The following is a 27,501-nucleotide window of genomic DNA, read 5'->3' as shown; positions in this document are numbered from 1 at the left end:
TCTACTCCAGGTTCCAACTCGGGGGCCCTCTCTGGGCAGAGCTTGGCTGCTGATATCCTATATCTTGCTGCCTTTCTCCTGAGCCTCTCCTATCTTTCTGGCTCTCCTCCTTCTCTGGGTGTGGCAGCCCAAACTCCCTACTCCCAGGGAGGAACTGTAGGCTACCTATCTCTGCTCCCCCCACACACCTCCTTTCTCCCAGGGAGTGACTGCAGACTACTTCCCTGGAGCCCCATTCTGCTCTCAGCTCCGGGACTTTATACAGTCCCCTACTGTTCCTGAGCCTCATTTAATCAATCCCTGCTCCCTGGCTCCTCCTCCAGGTGCAGCCTGGGGAGTTAATTGGCCCACCTGGCTACCTTAACCCCTTCAAGTCATGTGTGGGGTGGACACCCCATCACACCTAGTTATTGGGGTCTGTATGAATATCTTGATTTAACTCAAAAGGGGCCTCTCTGGAGTATAGGCAGGAAGGAGAAGAATAGCCACTTATCAGCAAACACTTAAGAGCTGTTCAGGGACAGTGCCAGAAGTGTTAGCTGGAATGCCTGCCTCAGCCTCCAGCCAGCCACTGGAACTAGTTTGACCCGGAATAGCCACGGCCTGCCAAACACAGGAAAACAAAGAACTCTGGCAGGGTTTTAAAAGGACATTCTCCCAAAGGTGAAGGGAGAATCAGACACAGGAACCTGCTGTCTGGTGTCTACCTTGGGTAGCCGTCGTGGGATGGTAGGACCATAGCTAAGGTAGCCATGTGTGTAGACTTGCTTGTTGTTTTAATATTCCATTTCCCTAATGCTTTGTTCCTACTGGTGATTTTAAGAAGGGTGTTTGCTCACTATATATCACTGGTCACTGGCTCCCGAAGGAAAGAAACACAGGTGTCCAGTTGAACCTGCAGGGTAATAAGCAGTCATAGATGGGTTGTTGTACCCATAACCTGGTCCAATAGTGTGAGACTTGTGACATTCCACCCCAAAACAGATAAAGACATGAGGCCTACCACTTGAGGGGGTACACTCAGAGAGACCAGAAAGGGGACAGAGCTGCAAACAGCCCTGTAGCAGCAATGGGCCTGCATGTTTCTTCACACCTTTTCATTGGTTCTGTAGGGGAAATGTACATTGGTGGGCAGGAACACTTTTATCTGGAGACTCACTGCACCATTGCCGTGCCTAAAGGTGAAGATGGAGAGATGGAACTGTTTGTGTCCACCCAGAATCCAATGAAGACACAGGTAACTTCTTTTATTGACCCATCTGTCCATGGTGAATTTGGTGCTATGGAGATCACTCCTATTAGACTGGGATAAACTGTACGTCTGCAATAGATGCTAGATTTCTCTTGTGTGAAAATAGAAAGCTGGCTCAGAGAGATGGGACTAGGCTATAAAGTCTTTTACATTTAGGTCACCAGTGGTAATCCAGTTCCTGATGGCAAGTGTTCATGTTGCAAAAAACCCTTCCATTTTAGCTTGCAGTAGTCCAGGGGTGGGCAAACTATGGCCCACGGGCCACATCTGGCCCATCAGACCTTTTGATCCAGCCCTCAGCTCCCGACAGGGAGCAGGGTCGGGGGTTTACCACGTCTCGGAGACGGAGGGAGAACATGCTTCCGGGAGCTGCTTGCGGTAAGCGCGACCCGGAGCCTGCACCCCTGAGCCCCCCCCGAACCCCAATAACCTGCCATAGCCCTGATCCCCCTCCTGCCCTCTGAACCCCTCGATCCCAGCCCAGAGCCACCTCTTGTACCCCAAGCCCCTCATCCCCAGCCCAGAGCCCATACCCCCCAGCCAGAGCCCTCACCTCCCCCCTTGTGCCCCAACAGCCTGTCCTATTCTGATCCCCTCCAGCCCTCTGAACCCATTGGTCCCAGCCTGGAGCCCCTTCCTGCACCCCCAAACCCCTCATCCCAAGCCCCACCCTAAAGCCCGCACCCCCAGCTGGAGCCCCTCCCCCCTCCCACAGCCGTAACCCCAATTTCTTGAGCATTCATGGCTTGCCATACAATTTCCATACCCCGATGTTTCCCTCAGGCCAAAAAGTTTGCCCACCCCTGCATTAGTTGTTGGCTATCTCAGCAGAGAGGCCAAGGGTTGAATGGGCACAGAGGTTGAATTTCACTACAGAGGTGGGGGTGATATAAAACCCAATTAACCGGAACGATCCTTTCCTCTGTAGGGGTGATCCTTTCAGAATAGGATGGCCAGACAGCAAGTATGAAAAATCGGGACAGGGGATGAGGAGTAATAGGCACCTATATAAGACAAAGTCTCAAATATCGGGACTGTCCCTATAAATTTGGGACATCTGGTCACCTTACTTCAGACCAAGCAGGGAAATGTGGGTGAGCTTGCAAAGGCTCTGCCTGTGCTTTTGTATTCTTGTGGATAAATTAAAACCTTGAAGACTGAAGAACAATAATGTGCCTCCAATGAGCTCTACAATCACTCCAAAAAGAGAATGGACTTTTATATGGCTATTGGGAATATCCATAGTTATCATTAATTATGGTAAAACTTTTGGAAGGGATATTAAACCTCATGCTTCAGATCTTGGGCCTATCTCTAACTATTAGGTCTCATCTTGGTCTCTTTGTGGAGGATAGATTATCCCACATCTGCCTTCTGCAGGGCTCTTACCCCTTCCTCAGAAGCTTCTGGTCCTGGCCAGTGTTGGAGACAGGGTACTGGGCGAGGTGGACTTGCTGGTCTGATCCAGCATGACAATTCTTCTGTTCCTTCTTAAGTTGGTAAAAAGACTCTATTAATAGGTAAGGAACCTAGCAAGCAGATGACTTTCGATTCCAGTTCCTTGATTACAAGCTTCCTGCCTGAAAAACACAGAGCCTTTTCTGCAAGTGGAGATGGTGTGCAAACTTGTCTGGAAGCTTTGTCTTATCTATTTATCCATCAGTCTTCTTGTATGACCCTCCCCCCATGACCACAGTGTCTGAGCACCTATGTTGATGCTAAAGACATAGGAGAGAGAAAGTTAAGACTGAGGCTGTTTTTGTTTCTAGCTCCCAAGTGCCCTCACTGCTGCCTGCATGACTAACCTATTTCCTTTTCCCTTTAGGAATGTGTTGCCAATGCATTAGGGGTCCCAGCGAATCGAATTTTAGTTCGAGTGAAGAGATTGGGAGGAGGTTTTGGAGGCAAGGAGTCCAGAAATATTCTTTTGTCAACAGCAGTAGCTGTGGCTGCATTCAAGTAAGTTTTGCTGTTGAGAGGTGGGCTCCTTTGCCACCTACGGTATAGACCCAGGGATCACATACCATTGTCCTTTTTAACAAGATGAGGGAGGTCGGAATGCTTTTGATTCAGGACTGGTGCTGAAGCACTTGCTTCCTGGACCAGAATCTTTCTCAGCTTCTTACTCCCAAAGGCTTTTAACAGGGTTGAGAATCCCTGGGGTAGGTCACTGATGGGATCCTCAGCTGGAAAGGGAAGTTTAAATGGCTTTCAAGCAGATGCAGCTCTCGAATGGTTTGTTAATACATGTGAATAGGGTGGGCAGAGCAGCAGGATGACAGCCATCTCTAACATCAACTGAGGGAACCTGAAGGAAATAAAGCCACATTGTTGATCCTTCTGTGTTTCCATGTAGCTACTTTATCTGAAATGCTTGGTTCCCTTCTTTCACTTCACTGATTCCCCAGCCGCTTTCAGAACCCAGCACAAACCTCACCTCAGCTACACTGTGTACCAACAGGGATATGACAACCAGTTCCCCACCCTAATTCTCGCTGATATTACTAACCCTGCACCACCGCTGCCTGCTCTTTCTGTGTACCCGCTGACATTTTGATTGTACTTAGAGATGGGCCCAATCTACAGAATACTGAACCCGAATGTCAAATGCCCCAAAATTCAGGGGCGTTTGGACCTGGGGTTTTGGTTCAGCCCATCATAAAGAGCCTGGCCATTTGTGAAATTTGGATCATGATTTCAAACAAACCCCAAACGTAAGGTTTTTGTTTCTGGAGCTTTGATGGGGGCCCATCTCTAACTGTACAGTTTCCATTTTTGTAACTGAATATGTACTTTGAAGTGAGAGTTGTGTGTGCAACCTGTCATAAAGCGGGGATGCACTCTGCCAAGGATACTGCGTGGATACTGCACGGCAGCAGTAACTTTGATGGAGTCCACTGGGGACAGTTGCTGTGGTGGAGAAACTCTTGCCTTTTCTCAGGAATCAATAAAACAATTTATTTGTTTTTCCTCTGCCCTCTGTAAGCCACATAAAGTATTTCATATTCCTGGATGTTTCTACTCTGAAACCTCAGAAAAAGCAGATGAAAGGCAGAAGGCTCATTAGACAAGGGAAAACAACTCTTCCTCCTATGGGATGAAATGTAAACTCACTTAAGTAACTAAACAACTAAAACCAGGCTAAATTCAGGCTGTCAAACAGAAGGCTAGTTACGCTCAGCACCATTACATAATTAAGCTCGCTAGAGGATGTTAATTAATGATGAATTACTTAATGATTAGTATCCATGTTTCCAAGAAGCCCTAGTATCTAGGCACTGTTGCAAGAATATAATACACCAAATCCCACTCTATAAGAAGACAGATCTTGGCCTCTCCTGCCCATCCATAATGCTAATTGCTTGAGAGGAAAGAGAATAATCCAGGTAATTTACTTGCTAGCTCAAGCAGCCACTGCCAATCTGCAGCTTAGTTGTAATGAAAAATCATACAAAAAGAGAGAAGTCTTTCCCTGTGCCAAGAAGGTAGCAAGTTTCAGACTCAACATGATCAACGTATCCTTTAACAGGACTGGTCACCCCGTAAGATGCATGCTGGATCGAGATGAGGATATGCTGATTACTGGTGGGAGACACCCCTTTTTGGGACGCTATAAGGTACACAGACATTGTGAAAAAATATACATGTATTATCTAGATAATGTCACGTTAACAAGTGTAACTGAGCAGTGAGGTATTGTAATGAATTAGCTAGTGTGTATGTCACTGACCTGTACTGGATAGAATCAGAGAGGCTCACCTGGGTCATATTCCCTAAACTGCTGACACCTAACTGAGATTCTCCTTTAGCTGAAGAAGGGCAAGCCTGAGCTTTTGGAGCAGAAGTATCTAATTTCTGTCTCCACTGCAACTACAGCATGTGGCATATTGACAAATGTAACGCTCTTTAGATGGCCATGAATTTGTTATTGTTCTATGTAAAGTTCTGTTACCTCATGCCTTCTCAAAACCTCATGGAGCTTCTCTTTATATTTGACTTTTCTTTGGGGGAAAAAAAGAAGGTTTGGCCACCATGAATGAACGATACTCACTCAAGAGGTGTTCCTTCTGGGGGAAGGTTGAGGCTCATTGATGGGACCCCTTGTGAGAGAAGCCTCCACTGGTACTGCCCATGATGTAGTTCTGTGACTAAGCAGAAGACATCACCCACCAGGGCTGACAAGCTGCCACCTTTTATCAACATGAGGGCCATTCAGGGTTGGGGTTTTTTTTTGGAACAAAGTTGTTTCTATGACATTTTGTCTTCTCTACCTGAGGAGTGATATCTTCTTGTCAAGATGTCAGTAGGAAGGGTTGTATGGACTTAAGCAACTAGTGAGGATAAACCTGAAGGGACTGTTTTTCACAGGTCGGCTTCATGAAGAATGGCAAGATCAATAGTTTGGAGGTGTCCTACTACAGCAACGGGGGCAACTCTGAAGATCTTTCTCTGGCCGTAAGTAGGAAAAAATGTCCTGGCTGTTAACTAGAGAAACTGACCTGACAGAAATGTTGGGAAAGAAGCTTGTCTTGGAGACTGAGGCCTGCCACACTTCATTTCAGAGTTGCATTCAATTTTCAGCTGTCCCCAGCAACACTCACTCATTTTGTTCTCCATTGTAACTGAAGACAGAATGGGCCCATTGTGCCATACCAATAACTGAGCCAGCTCCAACAGAGACTGCCATGGCACATGGTACACAATCCTCACTACGTCTGTAAGAATTCAGACTTTGCAAGAGATTTCAGGAAAGTTTACTGTATAAGACAGATGAACACAAATGGTGGCAGTAGATTTGTTGCACAGTGCAATATGGATGCTATATCATCAGTATAGCAATGTAGTTCTTAAAGTCATAGTTACTAGATAAATGAAATAAATGACCATTGCATGTCTTTATTTGCTATTGATAGTAATACTTAGTGCTTATAGAAAAGGAGTACTTGTGGCACCTTAGAGACTAACCAATTTATTTGAGCATGAGCTTTCGTTAGCTACAGCTCACTTCACCGGATGCATACCGTGGAAACTGCAGCAGACTTTATATACACACAGAGATCATGAAACAATACCTCCTCCCACCCCACTGTCCTGCTGGTAATAGCTTATCTAAAGTGATCATCAAGTTGGGCCATTTCCAGCACAAATCCAGGTTTTCTCACCCTCCACCCCCCCACACACAAACTCACTCTCCTGCTGGTAATAGCCCATCCAAAGTGACAACTCTCTACACAATGTGCATGATAATCAAGGTGGGCCATTTCCTGCACAAATCCAGGTTCTCTCACCCCCTCACCCCCATACACACACAAACTCACTCTGCTGCTGGTAATAGCTCATCCAAAGTGACCACTCTCCCTACAATGTGCATGGTAATCAAGGTGGGCCATGTCCAGCACAAATCCAGGCTTTCTCACCCCCCCCCCCTTTTTTTTTTTTCTTTCCCGGGGACACACACACACACACAAACTCACTCTCCTGCTGGCAATAGCTCATCCAAACTGACCACTCTCCAAGTTTAAATCCAAGTTTAACCAGAACGTCTGGGGGGGGGGTAGGAAAAAACAAGGGGAAATAGGCTACCTTGCATAATGACTTAGCCACTCCCAGTCTCTATTTAAGCCTAAATTAATAGTATCCAATTTGCAAATGAATTCCAATTCAGCAGTTTCTCGCTGGAGTCTGGATTTGAAGTTTTTTTGTTTTAAGATAGCGACCTTCATGTCTGTGATTGCGTGACTCATGATCTCTGTGTGTATATAAAGTCTGCTGCAGTTTCCACGGTATGCATCCGATGAAGTGAGCTGTAGCTCACGAAAGCTCATGCTCAAATAAATTGGTTAGTCTCTAAGGTGCCACAAGTACTCCTTTTCTTTTTGCGAATACAGACTAACACGGCTGTTACTCTGAAACCTGTCATTAGTGCTTATAGGTGCTTTGTTTTCAAAGCACTCTGCAACCACGGACTAACATTTGGACATGATTTTATCTGTTCAATAATTACAAATAGTTAAACAACATATTGCCAAAAAAGATTCACTCGTTCTATACACTTAGTTTAAACACATTAGATGGTACGAAATGTAAAAATGTACAGTAATGGAGCTTTAGAGCTGCAGTAGCTTTTTGACAGTTTTAAACACAATTTTGGAGATAGGTTCTTAGTGACCTGCATTTTGTATGTGGGACCCGTTTTGCCCTGGATTACATCAGAGTTGCTCCCATTATGCTCATCTTGAGCTGGGTGGGCATGCTGTATGGGAGCGCAGAGATTAGCTCATTGCCCATTAAGGGTCTTTTGTGATTAAATTAGGGTGGGATTTTTAAAAGTGCTTAGCATTGGCCTCATGCTGTTCTGGTTGAAGTCAATGGTAGAACTCCCCTGGACTTGAGTGGGAGCTGAGTTGCACCTATGCTGAGAGCTTTTGAAAACCTCACCCTAGTGCTGGCAGTGTGCTTGGTGCTGTACAAAACTAGGAAGGAGGGGAAGGGATCTGATCCTGCAAACACTACTGTGTACAGTCCCATTGACCACCCTTACTCATGTAAAAAGAACAGGAGGACTTGTGGCACCTTAGAGACTAACAAATTTATTTGAGCATAAGCATCTGATGAAGTGAGCTGTAACTCACGAAAACTTATGCTCAAATAAATTGGTTAGTCTCTAAGGTGCCACAAGTCCTCCTGTTCTTTTTGCAGGTACAGACTAACACGGCTGCTACTCTGAAACCTTAATCATGTAGTAATCCTCACTCTCACGGGCCCAGATTCTGCTTCCCTTACTCACACTGAAGCCAGCAAGGCTACTTGCGCGGTAACATACTACTCAACCTGCATAAGGGTGGCAAAGTCAGGCCCACAACTAGTGCCTATTTAAGGGCTGGATTATGGCATTTAGCTGCAGTCCAGAGTAGGGACCAATGTGCAGCAGCACCATCCCAGGAGGAGCTTTCAGAAGGGCTTTGCTTCAGGAGTCACAATGCCTCCTAGAGCTCCATGGAGCACAGCGTGTGTGTCAATGCTGCGCTGTCCTTTGGGAAGCTGCAGCAAGCTCCTCCTTCTGGGGCCAGCCAACTCCATGTGCCAGTGCAGTCCGGGTTGGAGCCTGGCCTTGCTTCCGTCACTGCCTTCCTCTGGGGTGATTTGCATCCCAGGCACTCATACAGAAAGCAGTCCTCCTTTTGTAAATTAGCCCTTGCCACCTTATTGCATCACATCACTGCTTTAGCAAGACGTGTAAAATCTGACATGGGATTTACGTTAATAAGTGATTCTCGCCCCCCACACCCTCCTCTGTTTTGTAATTCTTTTTCATCAGGTTATGGACAGAGCTTTGTTTCACATGGATAACTCTTACAACATCCCCAACATCAAAGGCGTGGGTACAGTTTGCAAGACTAACTTGTCCTCCAACACAGCTTTCCGTGGCTTTGGAGGTCCCCAGGGAATGATGGTTGTTGAGTGCTGGATGAGTGACGTTATCCTGACGTGTGGTCTACCAGCAGAGCAGGTACAAATCAATTGAAACAGTGCAGCATATTAGCTAAGTCTTGGGAATTTGATGCACAACTACAGCTAGATATTAAGCACAGGAAATCTCCGTTTGTTTTTGCCAGTCCTAATCAGGGTCCCAATTCTGTGCCTGTTGAAGTCAATAGGCCAAATTGCGATCTGGATCATTATCTTCTGCCTCCCTGAATTTCTTTTGTCATTTCAGTTGTGTCTCATTCTGTAACATCAGCTTTAAGGCTTGGATTTTCAAAGGGACCTAAGGTAATTAGGTACCCAAATCCCACCAAAAGGAATTTGAGTTCCTATATCCCTTCATGTGACAGGGTGCTAAGCAGAAAATTGCATAGCCAACCCTCTGTCACTCCAGCTCCAATTAAGGGAGGTGAATTGGAGCTGGTTAGATCACTTGGCCCTGGATTGGGAAAGCTGGAACAGCTGTTGCCTCACCAGGCTGGGGCTGGATAAAAGCCCCAGGGGAAAGAAGCCAGGGGAGGAGCTGGACAGGCTGTAAGCTACACTAGAGGAAAGGCAGTGAGGGGTAGCAGACAGAGATAGCTTGGCCCCTCTCTCCTGCTGGTGAACTGTAAGAAGGGGACTATGTGTATGGTGGAAAAGTGGTGGGAACACAACCTGTAAATAAAAGCACTAGGTGAGCATTGCACCAATGTCTCTGTTTGACTTTCTCAGCCCAGTGGGGGAAGGAGCCCCGTTACACTTAGACTTTCTTGAAAATCCCACTCTAAATTCTTGTCACAAGGTTTTCTCATGAACTAATCATGGACTTTCAACATATTGTTCAGTGGAGCCAGAAAAGGAGGAGGAACAACTAAAGTCCAATTTGTTCTTGATATTGTTCAATTAAAAACTCTTGTACTAAAACACTGATTTCATTATTCTTAATGAGCCCTATCAATGTTTCTTTCTTTGGGAAGGTGCGAAAGCTGAATCTTTACAATGAAGGAGACCTGACCCATTTTAACCAAAAGCTTGAAGAGTTCACTTTGCAGAGATGCTGGGAAGAGTGTCTAGTGAACTCTAAGTATGAGGCCAGAAGGAAACTCATTGATGAATTCAATAGGTAGGTGTTTAACTCTTTGCCGGGATACCAGGCAGTAAAGTCCAATCGGTAACCTGGGTGATTTAGAGTCAAATTCGTGTAAAGATGTGGCTTTTTTTTCCTTTTCTTTTTTTGAAGTCTCTTCAGTCCCATTGTGGGAAGGACTCTTAGTACTATAGTGGTCAAGGTCATCCTATTGACTTGCACCAGGGATTAATTTGGCCTAATGCTTTACACTTTTGTAGGGGTAAGGAGGTAGAGGAGGGGTATATCAGACCTATACTTTGCATAGTATTTCAGCTGCACATGAAAGCAATTTTTTGCTGGGTTTCACGCTGCCTTTTTGCCTTCTTTATTTGGCTTATTCATCGCCAAATGCTCATCAAAGCAGACAATCATTTCCTTGGTGTTGTTTGGCTCTCTCTCTCTGGCCTGATCTGGTAAGGACATCCCTCATGATTAGGATGGCGAAGGCGATAGTGGGGGTGGCAGCTAGGATGGTGAAACTCACTTCAGTAGCTTCCATCAGATCTTCCTTTACATCTGCTCTTTCTGTATTTTCTTTTTCCCTCCCAAAGTCTTTTCCTTTAAGGATCCAAAAGGGTGTAATGGGTGGAATAGCCCATCCCCTTATTATTTTGTCTATCCATTAGGCCTAATATCTGACACACCAATTTTGGTTCATTAACTTGTAGCTCCACATCATTTGTTTTTTAACAAGCATAATTTCAACAGCCCTTGGATTATATCAATGTGGCTTTTTGTTTGGACTGATTTAGTCTCTGTCTGGTTCTTTTGCATCTGTTTGTAACATTCCTTCTTGAAAATAACTTGACCTACTTTCCATGGTAAATTTATAAGCAAGCTAAAGTTCTAGACCAATTGTCATGGCAGACCTTGAGAGTCATCTAGCCTATCCCCCTGCACTGAGGCTGGATTAAGTATATGTAAGGTATCTCTGACAGATGTTTGTCTAACCTGTTCTTAAAAACCTCCCATGACGGGGATTTCACAACCTCCCTAGGTAACCTATTCCAGTACCTAACTATCCTTAGAGTTAGAAAGCTTTTCCTAATATCTAAACCAACGGTTCTCAATCTTAGTTGATCAGCTCCCCCCGTCTTTGTGTCTGTAGTCATTTATGTGCTCTGCCCCCGCCAAGGACATATACAGCTACCCAGCTCTAAAGGCAGAGTGGAGAGCAGGGGCTGCTGGCTGGGTAATCAGCTCTGACGGCTGCTCCATGCCTGCAGTGGTGTAGAAGTAAGGGTGGCAATATAGATCTGTCAATATCCCTTTCACAGCAGACTTAGAAGTAAGGGTGCAGAAGTAAGGGAAGCAATGTGAAAAGTGATATTTGTCATCACTTTTCATAGCAGACTTAGCACCCCATCGCCACCCTTACTTCAGCACTGCTGCTGCAACCCTGGGGCTGACAGCCAGAGCCCTGCTGCCTCCTAGTGTGGGAAGGGGAGGGGAAAGAGAGCCTGATCCTAAGCCTGGACTGCCTCTTGGTGTGGGATTGGGGGTGTGGGAAGGAGAGCTCAAGCCCGGGTTGGGGAGCTCCGGCTGTCTCCTTTATCCCCACCTCCCGGGTGTGCACAGCCCTTCAGCATGAGTTCCAGCCACCCAGGGCTGACAGCTAGACCTCTGCTTTGTTTAAACAAACACACAGCTTGTGCCTCCCTTGACATATTCCTGTGCCTCCCTTGGGAGACCCGCCCCATAGTTTGAGAACTGCTGATCTAAACTAAATCTCCCTCACTGCAAATTAAGCAGATTGCTTTTTGTCCTGCCCTTGGTGAACATGAAGAACAGTTGGTCATTGTTCTCTTTATAAACTGCCTTTTACGTATTTGAAGACAGTTATGAGGTCCCCCCTCAGCCTTCTCATCTTTAAGCTAAACATGCCCAATTTTTTCAGCCTTTCCTCACACGTCACGTTTTTGAAATCTCTTAATATTTTTGTAGCTGTCCTCTGGACTCTCTCCAATTTGCCGACATCTTTCTTAGTGTGGTGTCCCAAACTGGACATAATACTCTAGGATGAGGCCTCACCAGTGCTGCCTAAAATGGGACAATAAGCTCCTGTGACTTAAGTACGGTTTACGTTGCCAACTTTCGAATTGCACAAACCCGAACACCCTGCCCCTTCTCAGAGGCCCTGCCCTGTCCCTTCTCAGAGGCTGCACCCCCATTCACTCCATTCCCCCCCCTCCTGCTGTCACTCGCTTTCCCCCACCCTCACTCACTTTCACTGGGCTGGGGCAGGGAGTTGGGGTGCAGGACGGGGTGAGGGCTCTGTCTGGGGGTGTGGGCTCTGGGGTAGGGCCATGGATTAGGGGGCTCAGGGCTGGGGAAGGGGTTGGGATGTGGGAGGGAGTTAGGGCACGGGAGGGGATGCAGGGCTGGGGCAGGGGCTTGGGGTGCGGGAGGGGGATCGGGGCGCAGGCTCCAGCCAGGTGGTGCTTACCTCAGGCAGCTCCCAGTCAGTGGTGCAGCAGAGCTAAGGCGGCTCCCTGCCTGCTCTGGCTCCACACGCGCCCGCAAGTGCCACCCCTGCAGCTCCCATTGGCCGTGGTTCCTGGCCAGTAGGAGCTGTGGAGCTGGCACCGGGGGTGGGGGCAGCGTGCGGAGCTTCCCTGATCACCCCGCCGCCTAGGGGCCTCAGAGATATGCCAGCCACTTCTGGGAGCTGTGCAGAACCAGGGCAGGCAGGGAGCCTGCCTTAGCCCTCCTGCATCATTGACCAGACATTTAATGGGCTGGTCAGTGGTGCTGACTGGAGCCACCAGGATCCTTTTTCGACTGGGTGTTCTGGTCCAAAACCGGATGCCAAGCAACCTTATGTATGACAGTCCTGTTAATGCATCCCAGAATATCAGCCTTTTCCCTAATTGCACCACAATGTTGACTCATATTAAATTTGTGATCCACTGTAACCCCCAGAGCCTTTTCAGCAATACTATTGCCACACCAATTATTTCCCATTTTGTAGTTGTGTTTGATTTTTTTTCCTTCCTAAGTGTAGTAGTTTGCACTTGTCTTTACTGAATTAGAGGAAAGCACAGTGTCCTGTTTAGGATGAATGCCTGACTGAGAGCTGAAGGAGTACTAACGGTGCTTTGTTCTTCCAGACAGAATCGCTGGAAGAAGAGGGGGATAGCCATTATTCCTACAAAGTTTGGGATCAGCTTCACTCTTTCCTTTTTGAATCAGGTCTGCAAGTCTCATTAATCTTTGCGGGAGATTAACTAGATGTTATGCTCACCAGTCCAGGTTCTCCTTGTGTATCAAAATGGTTTAGTCCTTCTCTGAAAGTCCAAAGTGGAGAAATGACATGCATCTTTCAAAACCAATGCAGACATTATATGCCACAGTTACTGGTTTACATATATCGAGAAGACCCCATGACACAGCCCAGTTTCATGCCCCTCCACCCCCAATCTCCTCAAAAATAATAGCAGTATGAAGTATGCTGGCTTTGTTGAAATTCAGTAATCATTATTGTCCATACATATCTTGGGCTAGTTGGGTTTTGGGTGACATTGTTAGGTTTGGATGAGAGAATGCTCCTCTGTTTCACAAGCAACTAACAGCAGGTTCAGATTGGCTTATCCAGCTCCCATAGCTGAAAACTGTGGCTGTTTTTTTTATTCTGTAATTTGAGCCTAGTTATACCGATGATCATGGGCCAAATTCATTATGAGCGTGAATACTGTTGGCCTCAGAGAGTTATACAAAGAGGAGCATGATCCCCTGAGTTTGTCTCTGACAGCTTCTATACCAGATTTGCCTCTTTAGGCTAGTCCCAAAGTCTGCTTTTATTTGTGTGCCCTGGAACTGAAATCTGCCAGGTAATTTACTCACTTAATTGGTGACCCTCTATCTTTTTAATAATCCCTGTTGTAGGCTGGGGCTCTGGTACATGTGTATACAGATGGTTCAGTGCTGCTTACACATGGTGGGACTGAGATGGGTCAAGGACTTCACACCAAGATGATCCAGGTAATGATGAGTTTAGACACATCAGCATGAGACCTTTTTTAAAATAAATTCCAATCTGACTTCCCTAATATTCTTTTCAACAGGCAGTAAGGGAGCTGCTGTAATGGCTCGTAGGTTTATATAGGGTCCTAAATTCTAATAATCACCCTCGTTGCATCAGCACCAGTGCTAGATTTCTAAAATGATGGTGTAATAGGAAGTGAAGATTATAATCTGCATTATCTATACACACTGGTGTACACTAATATGTTCAGTTTAATGTAGCCATGCAGACTATGCACTATTAATAAGGTTGTACTCTTTATTGCCAGAAGAAGCTACATCTTTTCTTTCTGATCCTATAAAACTGTAATTTTCACATTATATTTAAACTAATATTTCTCTTTGTTTTTTGTATTTGACATATCTTGTTAAAACTTTTAATAAAGATAGATGTTGATTTCACGGCAATGTGAATTTGGAGGAATTCCACTGATGTTGATGGAGTTACTCTCGATTTACACTGGGATAAGCAAGATCAGAATCTGGCTTAATTTTTTTTTAAAAGGCTTTGCTAGAGATGCGAGAATCTGAAACCTATAATTCAGAACATTTTAGAACTTAATGGGTTCTAGAATTCTGTGGGTGAAATCCTCTCTCCATTGAAGTCAATGGCAAAACTTTCACTGACTTCAATGGAGCCAAGATTTCACCCTAAGACTCGTAGAACATGTTAAGGTTTTATTTCATGTCAAACAGAGATGTTTAGAAACTTTTTACCCCAAACTTCCGGGCTCTTCCATCCCTCCTTCTCACCAGGATTTCCCATAACCTGGTCTGTGATGCTATATGACATATATAAAGCCAGTTATCTGGAAGTCATTGTGACCTGTTTATGCAGGTCAGTACTGCAGCAAGCATCATCTTCTGATAACTGGAAGCTTTTGCACAATGGCTCATTTAAACAGTTAGAGTGACAAGTAGATTGTAATGTTTTTGAGTTTGAAATTTGCAGTGCCATTGGAAAATTGCAGTAAGAGCTCAGGAGTGCCCATACCCAGGATGGACTTAAATTCTGGAAGGTTACAGAAACAATAACTGCAATAAATGTTATAGCAATTAAAGGGCACTTGCTGCATATATTGTTCCATATTTTATATGTACAAGTAGCATATGCCCCGATTGTTTGGAGGCATTTAAAGCTAGATGTGACACAACTTCTTACATTGGCAAGAAGATGGATTGTGTGATGTACTGGAACTTTTTCCTCTCTATCTTCTACAGTTGTTGAATCTTGGGCTGGCAAAAAAAAAAAAAAAAAAAAAGTCTGAATAATGAAATGGTTGTAAGGACATTTGACAAACACACAAGTTCTCATGCTTGACCATGACAAACCTAGAGCTAACTCTAACACCAAATAACCAAAAGAGGTGAAACTTGGGATGGGAGAGAAGAGAAGGTTGCAGCATGGATATTGTGGATAGGGAATGGCATGCCTCACAAATATGTACACCAAACAGTCATTTTTTTGTTGCTCTGCAGGTTGCCAGCAGAACTCTGGGAATCCCCACCACCAGCATTCACCTCAGTGAGACCAGCACTAATACGGTCCCAAATACCTCTGCAACAGCTGCTTCTGTCAGCACAGACCTTAATGGGATGGCTGTCCTTGTAAGGCAATTGCGTAACTCAAACCTCTATCTGATAGTCTAGGGCTCCAGAACAGAAAAACATGCTGTCTACATGTTTCTTTAAAAAGATATGGGATGCCCAGTGTCCTTGAAAAGGAAATAATAAGCACGTGATACCTCATACTTCCTTGTGATGGCCACAATTATTAGGATGCCACAGCTAATGAATGACCATATTTATTTCAAGGTTTTTATGAAACTCTCATGTTCAGTCCATTGCCAATTAGTAAATTGAAGAAAGGCAGCCATTTAAATTAATAGCTTCCTAGTAATGTCTGTTGTATTAACCACAAGCATGGTACACTGTTAAGTATAATATGTAGATGGGTTGGGGACTACATGGAATTGGCATCAAATCTACAGGCATGCTGCACAGGACAGGGAATTGCACGAAGGCATGGTGAATTATTTTCATGTTGCTACAAGCTCGCCTTGCTAGATATTTTCAGGTGGCCTGGAAGGGGTTAAAATAGGCAAAGTTTTCTTTATAAACTAGAATCCATCCAATAGTGTGTGTCATGACTCACAAGACCCTATACCAGGAGTGGCCTTAGCCATTTTGCCTGCCAGGATGGAAAACATTTTTGGCACCCCTGCCCACAGTGGCTGAGCCAAAAAACAAAACAAAAGCACCACCACAGCCAACCAATCGCAGCTGAGCCAAAATGGTAGGCCACTGCAGTACAGTGCCCCCTGCAAGTCTGTGCTCCGGGCGGCCACCCTGCTTTCCCACACTTAGAACTGGCTTGGCTATGAGCCATCACTGGGATCTCCCTTTACCAATCAGCTTTAGAATCCTTTTATTTCCCAATCAAACTACGCCTTTATGATCAGCTCTCCCAATTACTGAACCTTGTCCATTTAATGATATGTCAGTGTCCTAAGGACAACATTGATTTAGGCAGAGGGTAACTGTGAATGATTGTGTAATAAACTCATATTTTCAAGGCCTACTTCAAGTTTTTCAAGTGCTCTTTATTTTGTTTTGTTTTTTAGAGAGCGTGTGAGACTATTTTAGAAAGGCTAAAGCCATTCAAACGTTCAAACCCCAAAGGATCCTGGAAGGACTGGGTAAGTTGTTTATATACCTCTACCCTGATATAATGCAACCCGAAATAACGCGGTAAAGCAGTGCTTTGAAGGGCGGGGCTGTGCACTCCGGCAAATCAGTGTGTCTGGGTCTGACACGCTGCTCTGAGTGGCCTGTTAAGGGTGCCAGGCCAGGGCCAAGGGGTTGGATAAGGGCAGAGGGTCTTGGGGGGTGGTCAGGGAACAGGGAGCAGGGGGGTTTGGATGGAGGTTCTAGGGGCGGGGAATGGGGGCATTGGATAGGGCGTGGGAGTCCCGGGGGGCCTGTCAGGGGGTGGGGATGTGGATGGGATCGGGTCAGTCAGGGGACAAGGAGCAGGGGGGTTGGGTAGGGGGTGGAGTCCTAGGGGTGATGAGGGATGGGGGGGGTCTCTTGAGGGGGCGGTAAGAGGACAAGGAGCAGGGGGCTTAGATAGGGGGTGGGGTCTTGGGAGGGGTGGTTAGGGGCAGGAGGGTCTCTGGAGGGGGTAGTCAGGGGACAAGAAGCGGAAGGGTTGGATGGGTCGGGGGTTCTGAGGGGTCAGTTAGAGGGCAGGAAGTAACTATTCATAACGGAAATGCTCAAGGCCAAAGCAAGTTTGATATAACGCGGTTTCACCTATAATGCGGTTAGAATTTTTTGGCTCCCGAGGACCGCGTTATATTGGGGTAGAGGTGTACCTGGTACAGGTTAGATGTGGGCTGTTCAGAGAATTATTTTGTTGGTAAATCAAACATGTAGACAAATCCGCCATCCCTGCTCATCCTGTAGGAAAGGTTCCAGGAGGCTCTGGGGTAGACAGTGCAGCAACTTAGCTTGGGAGGAAAAGGATACTGGAGAGGGGTGAACTCAAAAGGGGGTGACATCTAGCTTCCACTTGTGGTTTTACAAGGGAGATTTCCCGCACAGGAACCTGCTTATAACTAATTTGGGCATACTGAAGTCTAATCTCTAATGAAGTTAAGAGAAAAATCCCAAATGGTTCCATTGTATCTCAATGGTCAGATTGCAATCCTGATGAGAATGAAATCTCTGCTCACAGAAAAGTGTTTCTGTGGAAAAAAAGAAGACTTCTCTGTAAAACTTCCAGGACACTTTTCAACCATCCTCAGTGGGGACAAGAGTTCCCTTACTCCAACATCTGAAGAGTGGGCACACCTTGCATTGTATTGTCAAGGACTACTCAAATTGAAATACCTCTGTGTGTTAATCTCCCAGCCAGATTCCAAGTTCCAAGACTCCTGTGCTTGGGGTTATTTTTACTATGGTGCAGACCTTTCAAGGAAGATGAGAAAATCAAGAAATTGCAAGATGTTTGGCTCCCAAAAAATCAGTTATTCACTCCGCTCTACTGTGAATGTCATCCTCTATAGAGTATGTGGCCATGGGCTTCCTCAGGATGCATTCTCAGAAGGTTATTGAACAAAAATTAGTTTAATAATACTAACTTTTAAAAAACCTGCTTATTTTATCAGGTGGGAGCAGCCTACATTAACTGTGTTAGTCTGTCAGCCACAGGATTTTATAGGTGAGTATTAAAGCTGGGGTAGTGCAGTAATATTTTTGCCTAGTTACATAGTCTATGTGCAGGAGCATTCCATGGTGATTACTGGGTGGATAATTACTCTCCTCTCGGGCCACGAAGCTGTTCTGCAGCTATTATGGCCGGTGAAGGCTGCAGTAGCCATCTCAGCAGCTGCATGCCCTGGCCTACATGGCGAAAGTCAGCTGAGGGATGCTTGCAGCAGCCCATCCATCAGCCACACCTCTACTCTCAAACATGCTCCTGAGCTAGGGAAGATGAGTCATTGGTGGAGCACAGCTCTGAGACAAGTGTGGGGCCACATTCAGATCTCATTTTCACTATTATAAACCTGGAGTAACTCTGACTTCAGTGGAGTTAGTTCAGATTTAAAGAGATGTAAGTGAATCTGACCCAGGGGTCTGCGTGGCACTTGGCTCCCAGCTTTCTGCCTTTCCTTAAGATTAGAACTGCCTGATTTGTCACTGCCTTTTAGGTTTTCCATCCCCAGTGGAGAAGGGATCATGATTTGCCCCTTAGGAAAACCTCCAAAGGGATCATCGTTGCTTTCAGAATGGTATTAGAGGCAGTCAATTAAATAAAGCCACATTCTGGCCTCCAGTACATGAGCTGATTCCATTGTTTTCAATTTCATTCTCACGCTTCTTTTTTGTGCTGGTTCTTGTGAAGCTCTAAAATGAAACATTTCTCCCATCAATCAGCCTTACTGTCAGAGGCAAACCCAACGTCATCATTATAAAAGGCATAGGACTCATCACAAAACATTAAACTGGATATTGAGAATAGATACTATGGGACTGGAATTCATGATGTGAGCCAGTTTCCACTGCATCTTTGAAATGCATTTGTCTCTGAGCCAAGTGGCTTCGTTGGTGTTTAACAAAACACCAGTATTTACATAAACAGTCTCAGCTGCGTAACACAGGATTTGCTGTGAACTACTTCAAAAAAATGAATCGCTCCATAACTCAGTCTTACTCTCTGGCTCCATTTCACGTCAGCACAGAATTTAACTAGTTCTGGGATATGCACAATTTTATGCCTTGCATAAAGTATTTAATATTGGACTCCTGGGGTTGGGACTGTGTATGGGAATTATAAATGTTTATGTTCCAGAGAAACAAGTGATAAATTAGTTAAGATGGATAAAAATTCTTCAAGGAGTCTTACTACGTTTATCAAGTGCAAGATAGCCTTGGATTTCTTTATTTTTTTACTTTCTGCATATCTAGTCTACACAGAGGAAAAATGGGTGAAGTATAAGAAAATCTTATGAATGCAATCAGACATGTTTTGTTTTCTTTCTGTTAAGAATTCCTGACCTTTGGTATGACTATGAGAAAAATGAAGGAAATCCTTTCAACTACTTCTCTTATGGGGTTGCTTGCTCCGAGGTTGAGATAGACTGCCTGACAGGTGACCACAAGGTGAGTGGGGTAGATAATTAAAAAACCCTCTGTAGTTAAGGTGAAGAAAGCATTGTCTAGTGGTTAGATCAAAGACTGGGAGTTAATCTCTTTCCAGCTATGCCATTGACTCACTGTGGCCCAGAGCAAATTTCTTAGCTTTTCTGTTCCTTAATGTAACCATACGTAAAGCTGGTATAATATATTAATAATTATGTACCTCACAAGTGTATTATGAGCCTTGCAAAACCATTTGAGGTTGTTAAATCAAAGGTGCCAGCACTATGTAAGCACAAAGCAGCAGTAAAAGATTAGAGAATTGACAGGTTTCAGAGTAACAGCCGATGAAGTGAGCTGTAGCTCACGAAAGCTCATGCTCAAATAAATTGGTTAGAGAATTGAGTTACTCATTAAAAGTAGGGCTGGGAAATTTTTATTAAAAAATGCTTGCCTGGACATGACATTGATTTCATTTGTTATGCTCCGATAAAAAGCACAGATCACCGGCAACCTGGATAATGGGTCGAACAGATCTCTGAGAAAAATTGATTGCCTTCATTTGAGTTACCCCAGGGCTGAATTTGGTTTCAGGCTCAATATTAAGTTTAAAGACAACAATCAGCTTTGTTTAATATATGACCCATGGGGAGTGAGAAGTCTTTATATACCATACATATATATGTGTGAAAACAGGAATGCTGGCCAAAATGTGGATAGTATTGAATATATTAACTAAGAAGTATAAAGTCACAGTGGCCCAATTTCAGTTATTCTCTGTGCTTATTTATTCTTTACTTCTGGTAACTTTCAGAACCTTCGCACAGACATAGTAATGGATGTTGGCACCAGCCTGAACCCAGCCATAGATATAGGACAGGTAAGCATTACTATCACCAATTCAACCACATTTTGTTTGGTCAGGAAATTATGCTGCTGTGGGCCACTTTAGACCACCTCTCCTTTTCTTCTCTATGGGCTGTATGTTTGCAAATATAGCACTGCAGTTCTTAAACAGAGAAGCATATTGGGCTGGCTGATGAGAAATAACTGAATAGACACAGGGTTGGGCTCAGGGAGATATCCTCTTGTTTGGTATTGTTTATTAAGGCTCCTATGTGGCCTACAGTTATCACCACACTGATGTTTTTTTCTGTACCTCAGCCCAAGTAAGGAATGAATTCAGAGAAAGCAAGCATACTGAGTTTGGGGGGAGAGAAGATTTGCACTGCTTTAAGATTGGATCCTCATCTGGCATGTTTTGTGTCTGCAATGTATGATGGCTGATTTAAGCCCCAATGCTGCAGCTTTTACCCCAGTGTGTAGTCCAGTCAAGGTTAATGGGAGTGTTTTGTGTGAGTAAAGAGTACTTACATTGGTAAGGATTGCAGGATGAGTGCCCAAGGTGCTCAGGTACCCAAGTGGTGCTGGGAGATGTATTAAAACCTACATTAATAGTTTAGCTTGTGAGCTCCCTGGGCAGGGACCGTGTTTTCCTCTGTCTTTTGTACAGGAACAAACACACAGTAACACTTTTCAGTAACTAGCAGTAATGAGTAAGGCTATGATTTTATCATGGAGTTCGTGGAAGTCATGAAATCTGGGACTTCCGAAGACCTCCATGAATTCAGCCCACAGGTGGCTGGGAGCTGCAGAGTCCCATCACTGCCCAGGGTGGCCAGGAGCTGCAGGGTATCCCCGCCACCCAAGGCAGTGGAGCCCCCTAGCTCCGAGGTGGTGTGGGTACCCTGCAGCTCCCAGCTGCCATGGGCAGTGGCATACTCTGCAGCTGCCGGTCCCGGCAGGGGACCCCCAGAGTTCCCAGGTGCTGGGGGACCCTGGAGCTCCTGGCCTCCATGGGTAGCAGGGGGCACCATGCAGCTCCTGGCTGTTGCAGGAGGCGGGGGACCCCTGGAGCTCCTTGCTGCCACAGGTGCCGGGGGCTCCAAGCAGCTGTGGGTGAGAGGGACCACGCAGCTCCCAGCCTCTGGTGTTGGGGGTTCCTCTCAGCTCAGAACTGTGCCGGAGAGGGGAACCCTAGCTCACCAAGCTTTCAGAGCTCTCAGCCAGGCCCCTGCTGCTGTCTAGCAGCTCCTCATTTTGTGATGAATATTTTTAGTAAAAGTCAGAGAAGGCTTCCATGAATTTTTCTTTATTTCCCGTGACCTGTCCATCTTTTACTGCTACTTATTTTGGAGGCTGAATGACTGGAAGTTTGCTGCGGGGGCCTGGCTGAGAGCTCTGGGAGCTTGGTGAGCTAGGGTTCCCCTCTCCCCCACGGTTCTGAGCTGAGAGGTACCCCCACCACCAGAGGCCGGGAGCTGCGGAAGTTTGCACACGCTGCACTACTGAATGCAATGGTATTCTCCCAGTAATAGTGGACTGGGATAGAGTGAAACTCCATTTATGATGAAGTTGGATGAAAGTCTCAAGTGATCCCAGTGCATCACGAGGTACAGGTTGCTATCCCGGTTAGAATGAAATCTCTACTTAGAGTGAAGTCTGTCTGTGGAACAAAAATCCCAGTGGGGAAAATCCTGCTTACTGTCTCCACAGTCATGCTGGGCCCTGAATGCATAAGAAGGGGGCAGGATAACTGAAGCCTGCTCCAAGGGGCCTCCTTCTGTACTGCCACACAAGGAGGATTTGGGGGTAGCACATGCTAGGGGACAGGTGATAGATGGCCAGGGGACATGGCTGATCGATCCACAAATATATGCAGCCTTTGGGAAGAAGGGAGCACAAGACATGCAGGGATTATTACACCCTTGCATCAAATCTCCATGTACTGGTATTCGGGGTTGGCACAGAGAGTGGGAATTGCCCCTAAAAGACAGTTCTAGTGTATTTACAAGCAGCTCTTTTTTCTCCTCTTCTGACCTTTTCTTTGGAATGAGTTGTGAATTTATGATTACCCTTTTGCATTCAGAGCCTGTTCTTCTAGAATGACAGGTTTCAGAGTAGCAGCCGTGTTAGTCTGTATCCGCAAAAAGAAAAGGAGGACTTGTGGCACCTTAGAGACTAACCAATTTATTTGAGCATAAGCTTTCGTGAGCTACAGCTCACTTCATCGGATGCATGCAGTGGATGCATCTGATGAAGTGAGCTGTAGCTCACGAAATCTTATGCTCAAATAAATTTGTTAGTTTCTAAGGCGCCACAAGTCCTCCTTTTCCTTTTGTTCTTCTAGGGTATTTGCTATCTCATCTCTCTATTCTCTGGACAAATTTTTCCAAAAGTACCTAAGTCCCATTGACTTTCAATGAGACTTAGATGCTTGTGAAAAATTTGCCCTCTAGCGACCCAATCTACTATCGTTTATTCTACAGCTCCCATCATTATAGTGTCTAAGCAATGGCTGAGTGTCTTTCACCCTACCTGATTGCTACTGTGTGCAAACCACCACACAGTTACCCAGAGAAATGGGCAAATATGTACAAGTATCTCTGCTTGTGCTGATGATGCAGGAATATGCAGTGTGTAGCAAGTGGTAGGTTTTATTTTGAAATACATAAAATGAGTAAAACTTGTTTTCAGAGAAATCTTTTGTCACCTTCATCTTCTCAGATGGCTTTGTTTGCACTAAATCTTTGAATTACCATTGGACTCACTAAACGGCTAAAGGCCTGCAATAACAGCTTCTAGGAAGAAATCGCTAGCTTGCCATTTATGGGTCTTGATTTTTATTTACTGCATAAGAAACATGGTATCTTACATTTACTGCATATAGTATTTTTTATCAAAAAAGATTCCAAATCACTTTACATATATCAGTTTGTGATATAGAGGAATTGCTCCACCCACCACTGAAATGCAGCCACTTCTTGGGTGGGGCACAGCCACAGTACACAGCAAATATAGGGCAGGGACAGAAGGAGAATACCATATCCAATTAAAAATGCAAGTGGAATGTAAGGACACAGAATGTAATTATCCATGTGGGAATTTGGCCAGGACCGTGCCATTTGGAATGGTCATTGCTTTTTTGTGTGAAGGAGCACAAAGAAGAATGTGACCTAGTCTTTCTTTCTTCTGTAGATAGAGGGAGGATTTATCCAAGGCCTTGGGCTCTTTACCCTGGAGGAGTTGCGGTATTCCCCTGAAGGAGACTTGTATACCCGAGGGCCTGGAATGTACAAGATCCCAGCGTTTGGAGACATCCCAACAGAATTCTATGTCTCTCTTCTCCGGGACTGTCCAAACAGCAAAGCGATTTATTCATCCAAGGTATCCTCCTGGCATCCACATGCCGTCTACTAATCCTTATTTCCGCGGAAGCTGTATTTGATAAGTGTTGTGCAAAGAGACCACATTTACAGTAATGAGGAGGTTAATGGTGTATCTGGCTTTGAAGAGATCAGAGCATTTTGATTAGCTGTTCGTTTTATAATCAGTTTGTTAGCATTCCTTCTACCAGTAATCGTTAATATGAATGATAATACCCATATTAAAAGATTTAATGGTGAAATGGCTAATACATTATCACCGCTGCCCTGTACTGGAGAGAGTCTGAATTGCTCACCTGTGTCCTAAACCCTATACTGTTAGCACTAATAAAGATTCTTCTTTAGCTCAAGTAGCCTGTGCTTTCAGAGCAGGTTTTGTGAATTCTATGCCTCCTGTTACTCTGAAAGCTCTGAGCAATTGTGGTATGCAGCACAGAAACCACTGTGAAGCTACAGATTTACAAAAGAGTTACTCCCACAGATTTGTTGTAATTCCATTATCTTTTTCCCCATTGGTTGCAGAGTGCTGTTTTTCCTTTGGGGTTGCAGGGTCCCTCACCATAAGGGGTTAATAATGTACTGTAAATGTTTTTCAGCTGTTGCCATTGCAGATCGTCTCTGTTCTCTTTAGCTGGTCATATTACTAGGACTGAGCAGTATGCAGCTTGACATATGACCCTGGCACAGGCTCAGAGTGTCCAGTTTACTTTCAGTTCAAGGGGGCACAAAAAGAGACCTCAGAACATCATCTAAATATTTGTTTTTACATTGTCTGTCTCCCAATTCATCTCCTTTTCCCTGACCCCAGGAAAATGTGTTTGCAAATCAGTAAGGCTATGTTAATCATGATCATGTACTCATGCTGTTAGCAGGAAAGAAGGTCGAAACCTACAAAAGAAGGAAGTCAAGAGTAAGATGAACAGCTAATGACCTCTGCTAGCTTCTGCTCCTCCTCTCCCTCCAATGGTCCCCCAATCCAGACTAGGAGGAGTCTGTTTGGGGTCAGTCTGATTCTCTCTTGTGTTCTATCTGTCCAGGCTGTGGGTGAGCCTCCCCTGTTCCTGTCTGCCTCTGTGTTTTATGCCATTAAAGATGCCATCTTCGCTGCAAGGGCAGAATCTGGCCTGAAAGGGCCATTCAGACTAGACAGCCCTGCCACCCCGGAGAGGATCCGCAATGCCTGCATCGACATGTTCACCAAATTGGTACAGTATTTAGGCTCTCTCGGCTTCATAATGTTCCATGATCCAATTAAACAACACCATTCCGTCCCAGGTGGTAGATGAGTCATTTTGTGGGGCAGATCATGTGATCAGATTAGGACATTTAATAGAGATAGCAGCTTTCTATTTTGTTCAATGGTTTGATGCTATTGAAAGAAAGATGCAAATCCAAACATCAGCTGCTTATGGAGAGCTTCCAAAGAAGTGCTCTATACAATGTGGTATTGTGACTTTAGTATGTTAAAGGGACATTATCAGCCTAATTCAGGATACCCTTCACCCACAAAATAAAATTTCATGGCAGGGAACAGACGTTGCAAAATTTAGTATGGACAGAAGCCTTGTGAATGAGTGCAGGTTTTATCTCCTTAATGTACACATTTTTCCGCTGTCCTGGAAACCCAACCCCTACATCATAGTGTTAATGCAACTAGGGTGACCAGATGTCCTGATTTTTTTACGGACAGTCCCGATTTGGAGGGCTTTTTCTTATATAGGCACCTATTACCCCCCACTCCCTGCCCCGATTTTTTTACACTTGCTATCTGGTCACCCCAAGTGCAACAGAGCTCAGTATTGACCCTGGCTTTAAGCGGGAAGTGAAACTGACCAGTCTATACAAGAGACAAGGTGGGTGAGGTAATACCTTGTATTGGGCCAGGTTTTGTTGGTGATTGAGAGAGACAAACTTTTGAGACGCACACAGCTCTTCCTCAGTTCTATAGGGCTCGAAAGCTTGTCTCTCTCTCTCCAACAGAAGTTGGTCTAATAAAAGATATTACCCCATCCACCTTGCTCTCCAATCCCCTGGGACAAACACAGCCACAACTACGCTGCACACCGTCTATAATGAGTGAAGTGTGAAAAATATACAGCATAACAGTTAAAAATAAATTAGATTTTTAGAAATATTTTAGTTTTTAATTTAAAGTAATGATAAGACGAGTGGTCCAATTTTAAAGTGTATAATGTATACATACAATCTTTCATACCAGGGTTTGGATTTCCTATTAAGTAAAAGCTCAGCATTGAGCACAAGATACAGAGGGTATTGAAGAATCTTGTATGCAGTGTAGATGTAGCCGTGTTGGTCCCAGGATATTAGAGAGCCAATGTGGGTCCGGTAATATCTTTTATTGGACCGACTTCTGTTAGTGAGAAACTACTCTAATCATGGATTAGAGACACTGGATTTATGCCTCCTTACAAGGATCTGTAACCCATTAACCCCTTTTTGTCCTATGACTGCAGAGGTGTTAAGGGGCCACTCTACCTTGAATGGTCCCTTTTACAATGTGTGCTAACTACTTATGCTGAACTATCTTTTCCATCTTTCATTTTGCTGTGACCCTGGGATTACCTTTCCCAGACCGGAAGAAGAGCTCTGTGTGGCTCAAGAGCTAGTCTCTCTTATCGACAGAAGCTGGTCCAGTAAAAGATATTACCTCATCCACCTGGTCTCCCTAATTGAATAATCTTGTTGTTAGACCATATTGCATGAGCTGAACCTGGAGACTGGGGGAAAGGCTCCCATAACTCTTCCTTCTATTTATCTGCATTATATGGTTGAGTGGAAATTCTTACTTTATACTGAAGAATCATAAAGCAGCCACTTGGATTTCCTTCTCAGAAGAATACACTGCTGTTATTAAACAGAAAGTTTCCTCAGAGTAACAGAGCTCAAAACAGCAATCTAACAAACTTAGAAGCCATCTCTCTACACAGCTCTCTCTCTGATCTAATTAATAAAATGCGGGTTCAGGATAGAACAAGTTGCAACAGTGTCTCAACTTTAGCTTGCTCCCAGGCTCTATTAACCAATGCGAATAGGGCAACTACCAGGGACTCCATTTTACTGTAATGCAAAGGCATAGATTAAATGATTCATTGGCATCTCCATGGTGCTCCTCACCCTTATTTCTGACTGCCTCCCAAACATTAATGCATCTAGCAAGTCTATCATTAACAGTGTTGGTCTCCATACTGGAAAGGAGGAGTACCACTATGGCCTGTGTTTGTGCTTTCTGCTTTGACCATCACTGAATATCATGACCTCTCCAGTCTTCTGATCATCTGTGGGCCTACCCTGAAGTCGTCATACAGGCCCTGATCCTGCATCTGTCTCTGCCCGTGTTGACCCTGCTTCCTTGCAGTGCTCCATTACAGTCAGTAGGAGTGTGTGCAGGTGGACCCTGAATCCCAGTGGAGCCCCGTTGACTTTAATGGGGTTCTGTGCAGGCATCTGTCCATGTGCAGTCAGTTGCAAGACTGGGGCATTGGTCATTACTCCGATATAAACCCCATTGTAATTAAGGGCAAAGACAATGGGCCGAAGCCTTCTTGCCTTGCTTGTGACTTACTACTTGTCTTGTGAATGAGATGAGCAGCATCTAGCTCTGTGTAAGGATATCAGGATTATGCCCAGCATATTTGTCATCTGGCCTCTGAACCAGAACTGTTGCAGTTCTCTTATTGCTAGTTACATGTGGTACAGATCCTGTATTCTGTCTGATGGGGATTCTAAGCTTAGATATTTAA

The 27,501-nt window shown here is 44.8% G+C and overlaps 1 protein-coding gene across 2 annotated transcripts in view; it reads left to right on the top strand.

The window, feature by feature from the left end:
• The window catches only part of XDH (xanthine dehydrogenase), a 79,450-nt gene that overhangs the window by 49,658 nt on the left and 2,291 nt on the right, over positions 1 to 27,501 (top strand). For both annotated transcript variants that reach the window (XM_077813660.1, XM_077813659.1), the window contains exons 22-36: positions 1,113 to 1,237; positions 3,078 to 3,211; positions 4,782 to 4,869; positions 5,621 to 5,707; positions 8,571 to 8,762; positions 9,697 to 9,842; positions 12,959 to 13,040; positions 13,734 to 13,829; positions 15,351 to 15,479; positions 16,496 to 16,570; positions 18,044 to 18,096; positions 19,424 to 19,538; positions 20,329 to 20,394; positions 23,553 to 23,741; positions 24,778 to 24,945. In XM_077813660.1, coding sequence (XP_077669786.1) covers positions 1,113 to 1,237; positions 3,078 to 3,211; positions 4,782 to 4,869; positions 5,621 to 5,707; positions 8,571 to 8,762; positions 9,697 to 9,842; positions 12,959 to 13,040; positions 13,734 to 13,829; positions 15,351 to 15,479; positions 16,496 to 16,570; positions 18,044 to 18,096; positions 19,424 to 19,538; positions 20,329 to 20,394; positions 23,553 to 23,741; positions 24,778 to 24,945 — 1,745 coding nt within the window. The remainder of the gene's footprint in view (positions 1 to 1,112; positions 1,238 to 3,077; positions 3,212 to 4,781; positions 4,870 to 5,620; positions 5,708 to 8,570; positions 8,763 to 9,696; positions 9,843 to 12,958; positions 13,041 to 13,733; positions 13,830 to 15,350; positions 15,480 to 16,495; positions 16,571 to 18,043; positions 18,097 to 19,423; positions 19,539 to 20,328; positions 20,395 to 23,552; positions 23,742 to 24,777; positions 24,946 to 27,501) is intronic.

This window comes from Eretmochelys imbricata, chromosome 3 (genome assembly GCF_965152235.1).
Source record: "Eretmochelys imbricata isolate rEreImb1 chromosome 3, rEreImb1.hap1, whole genome shotgun sequence".
In the NCBI taxonomy this organism is placed as follows: Eukaryota; Metazoa; Chordata; order Testudines; family Cheloniidae; genus Eretmochelys; species Eretmochelys imbricata.
The sequence above is the reverse complement of the archived record's forward strand: the minus strand, read 5'-3'. Positions and strand labels throughout refer to the sequence as shown.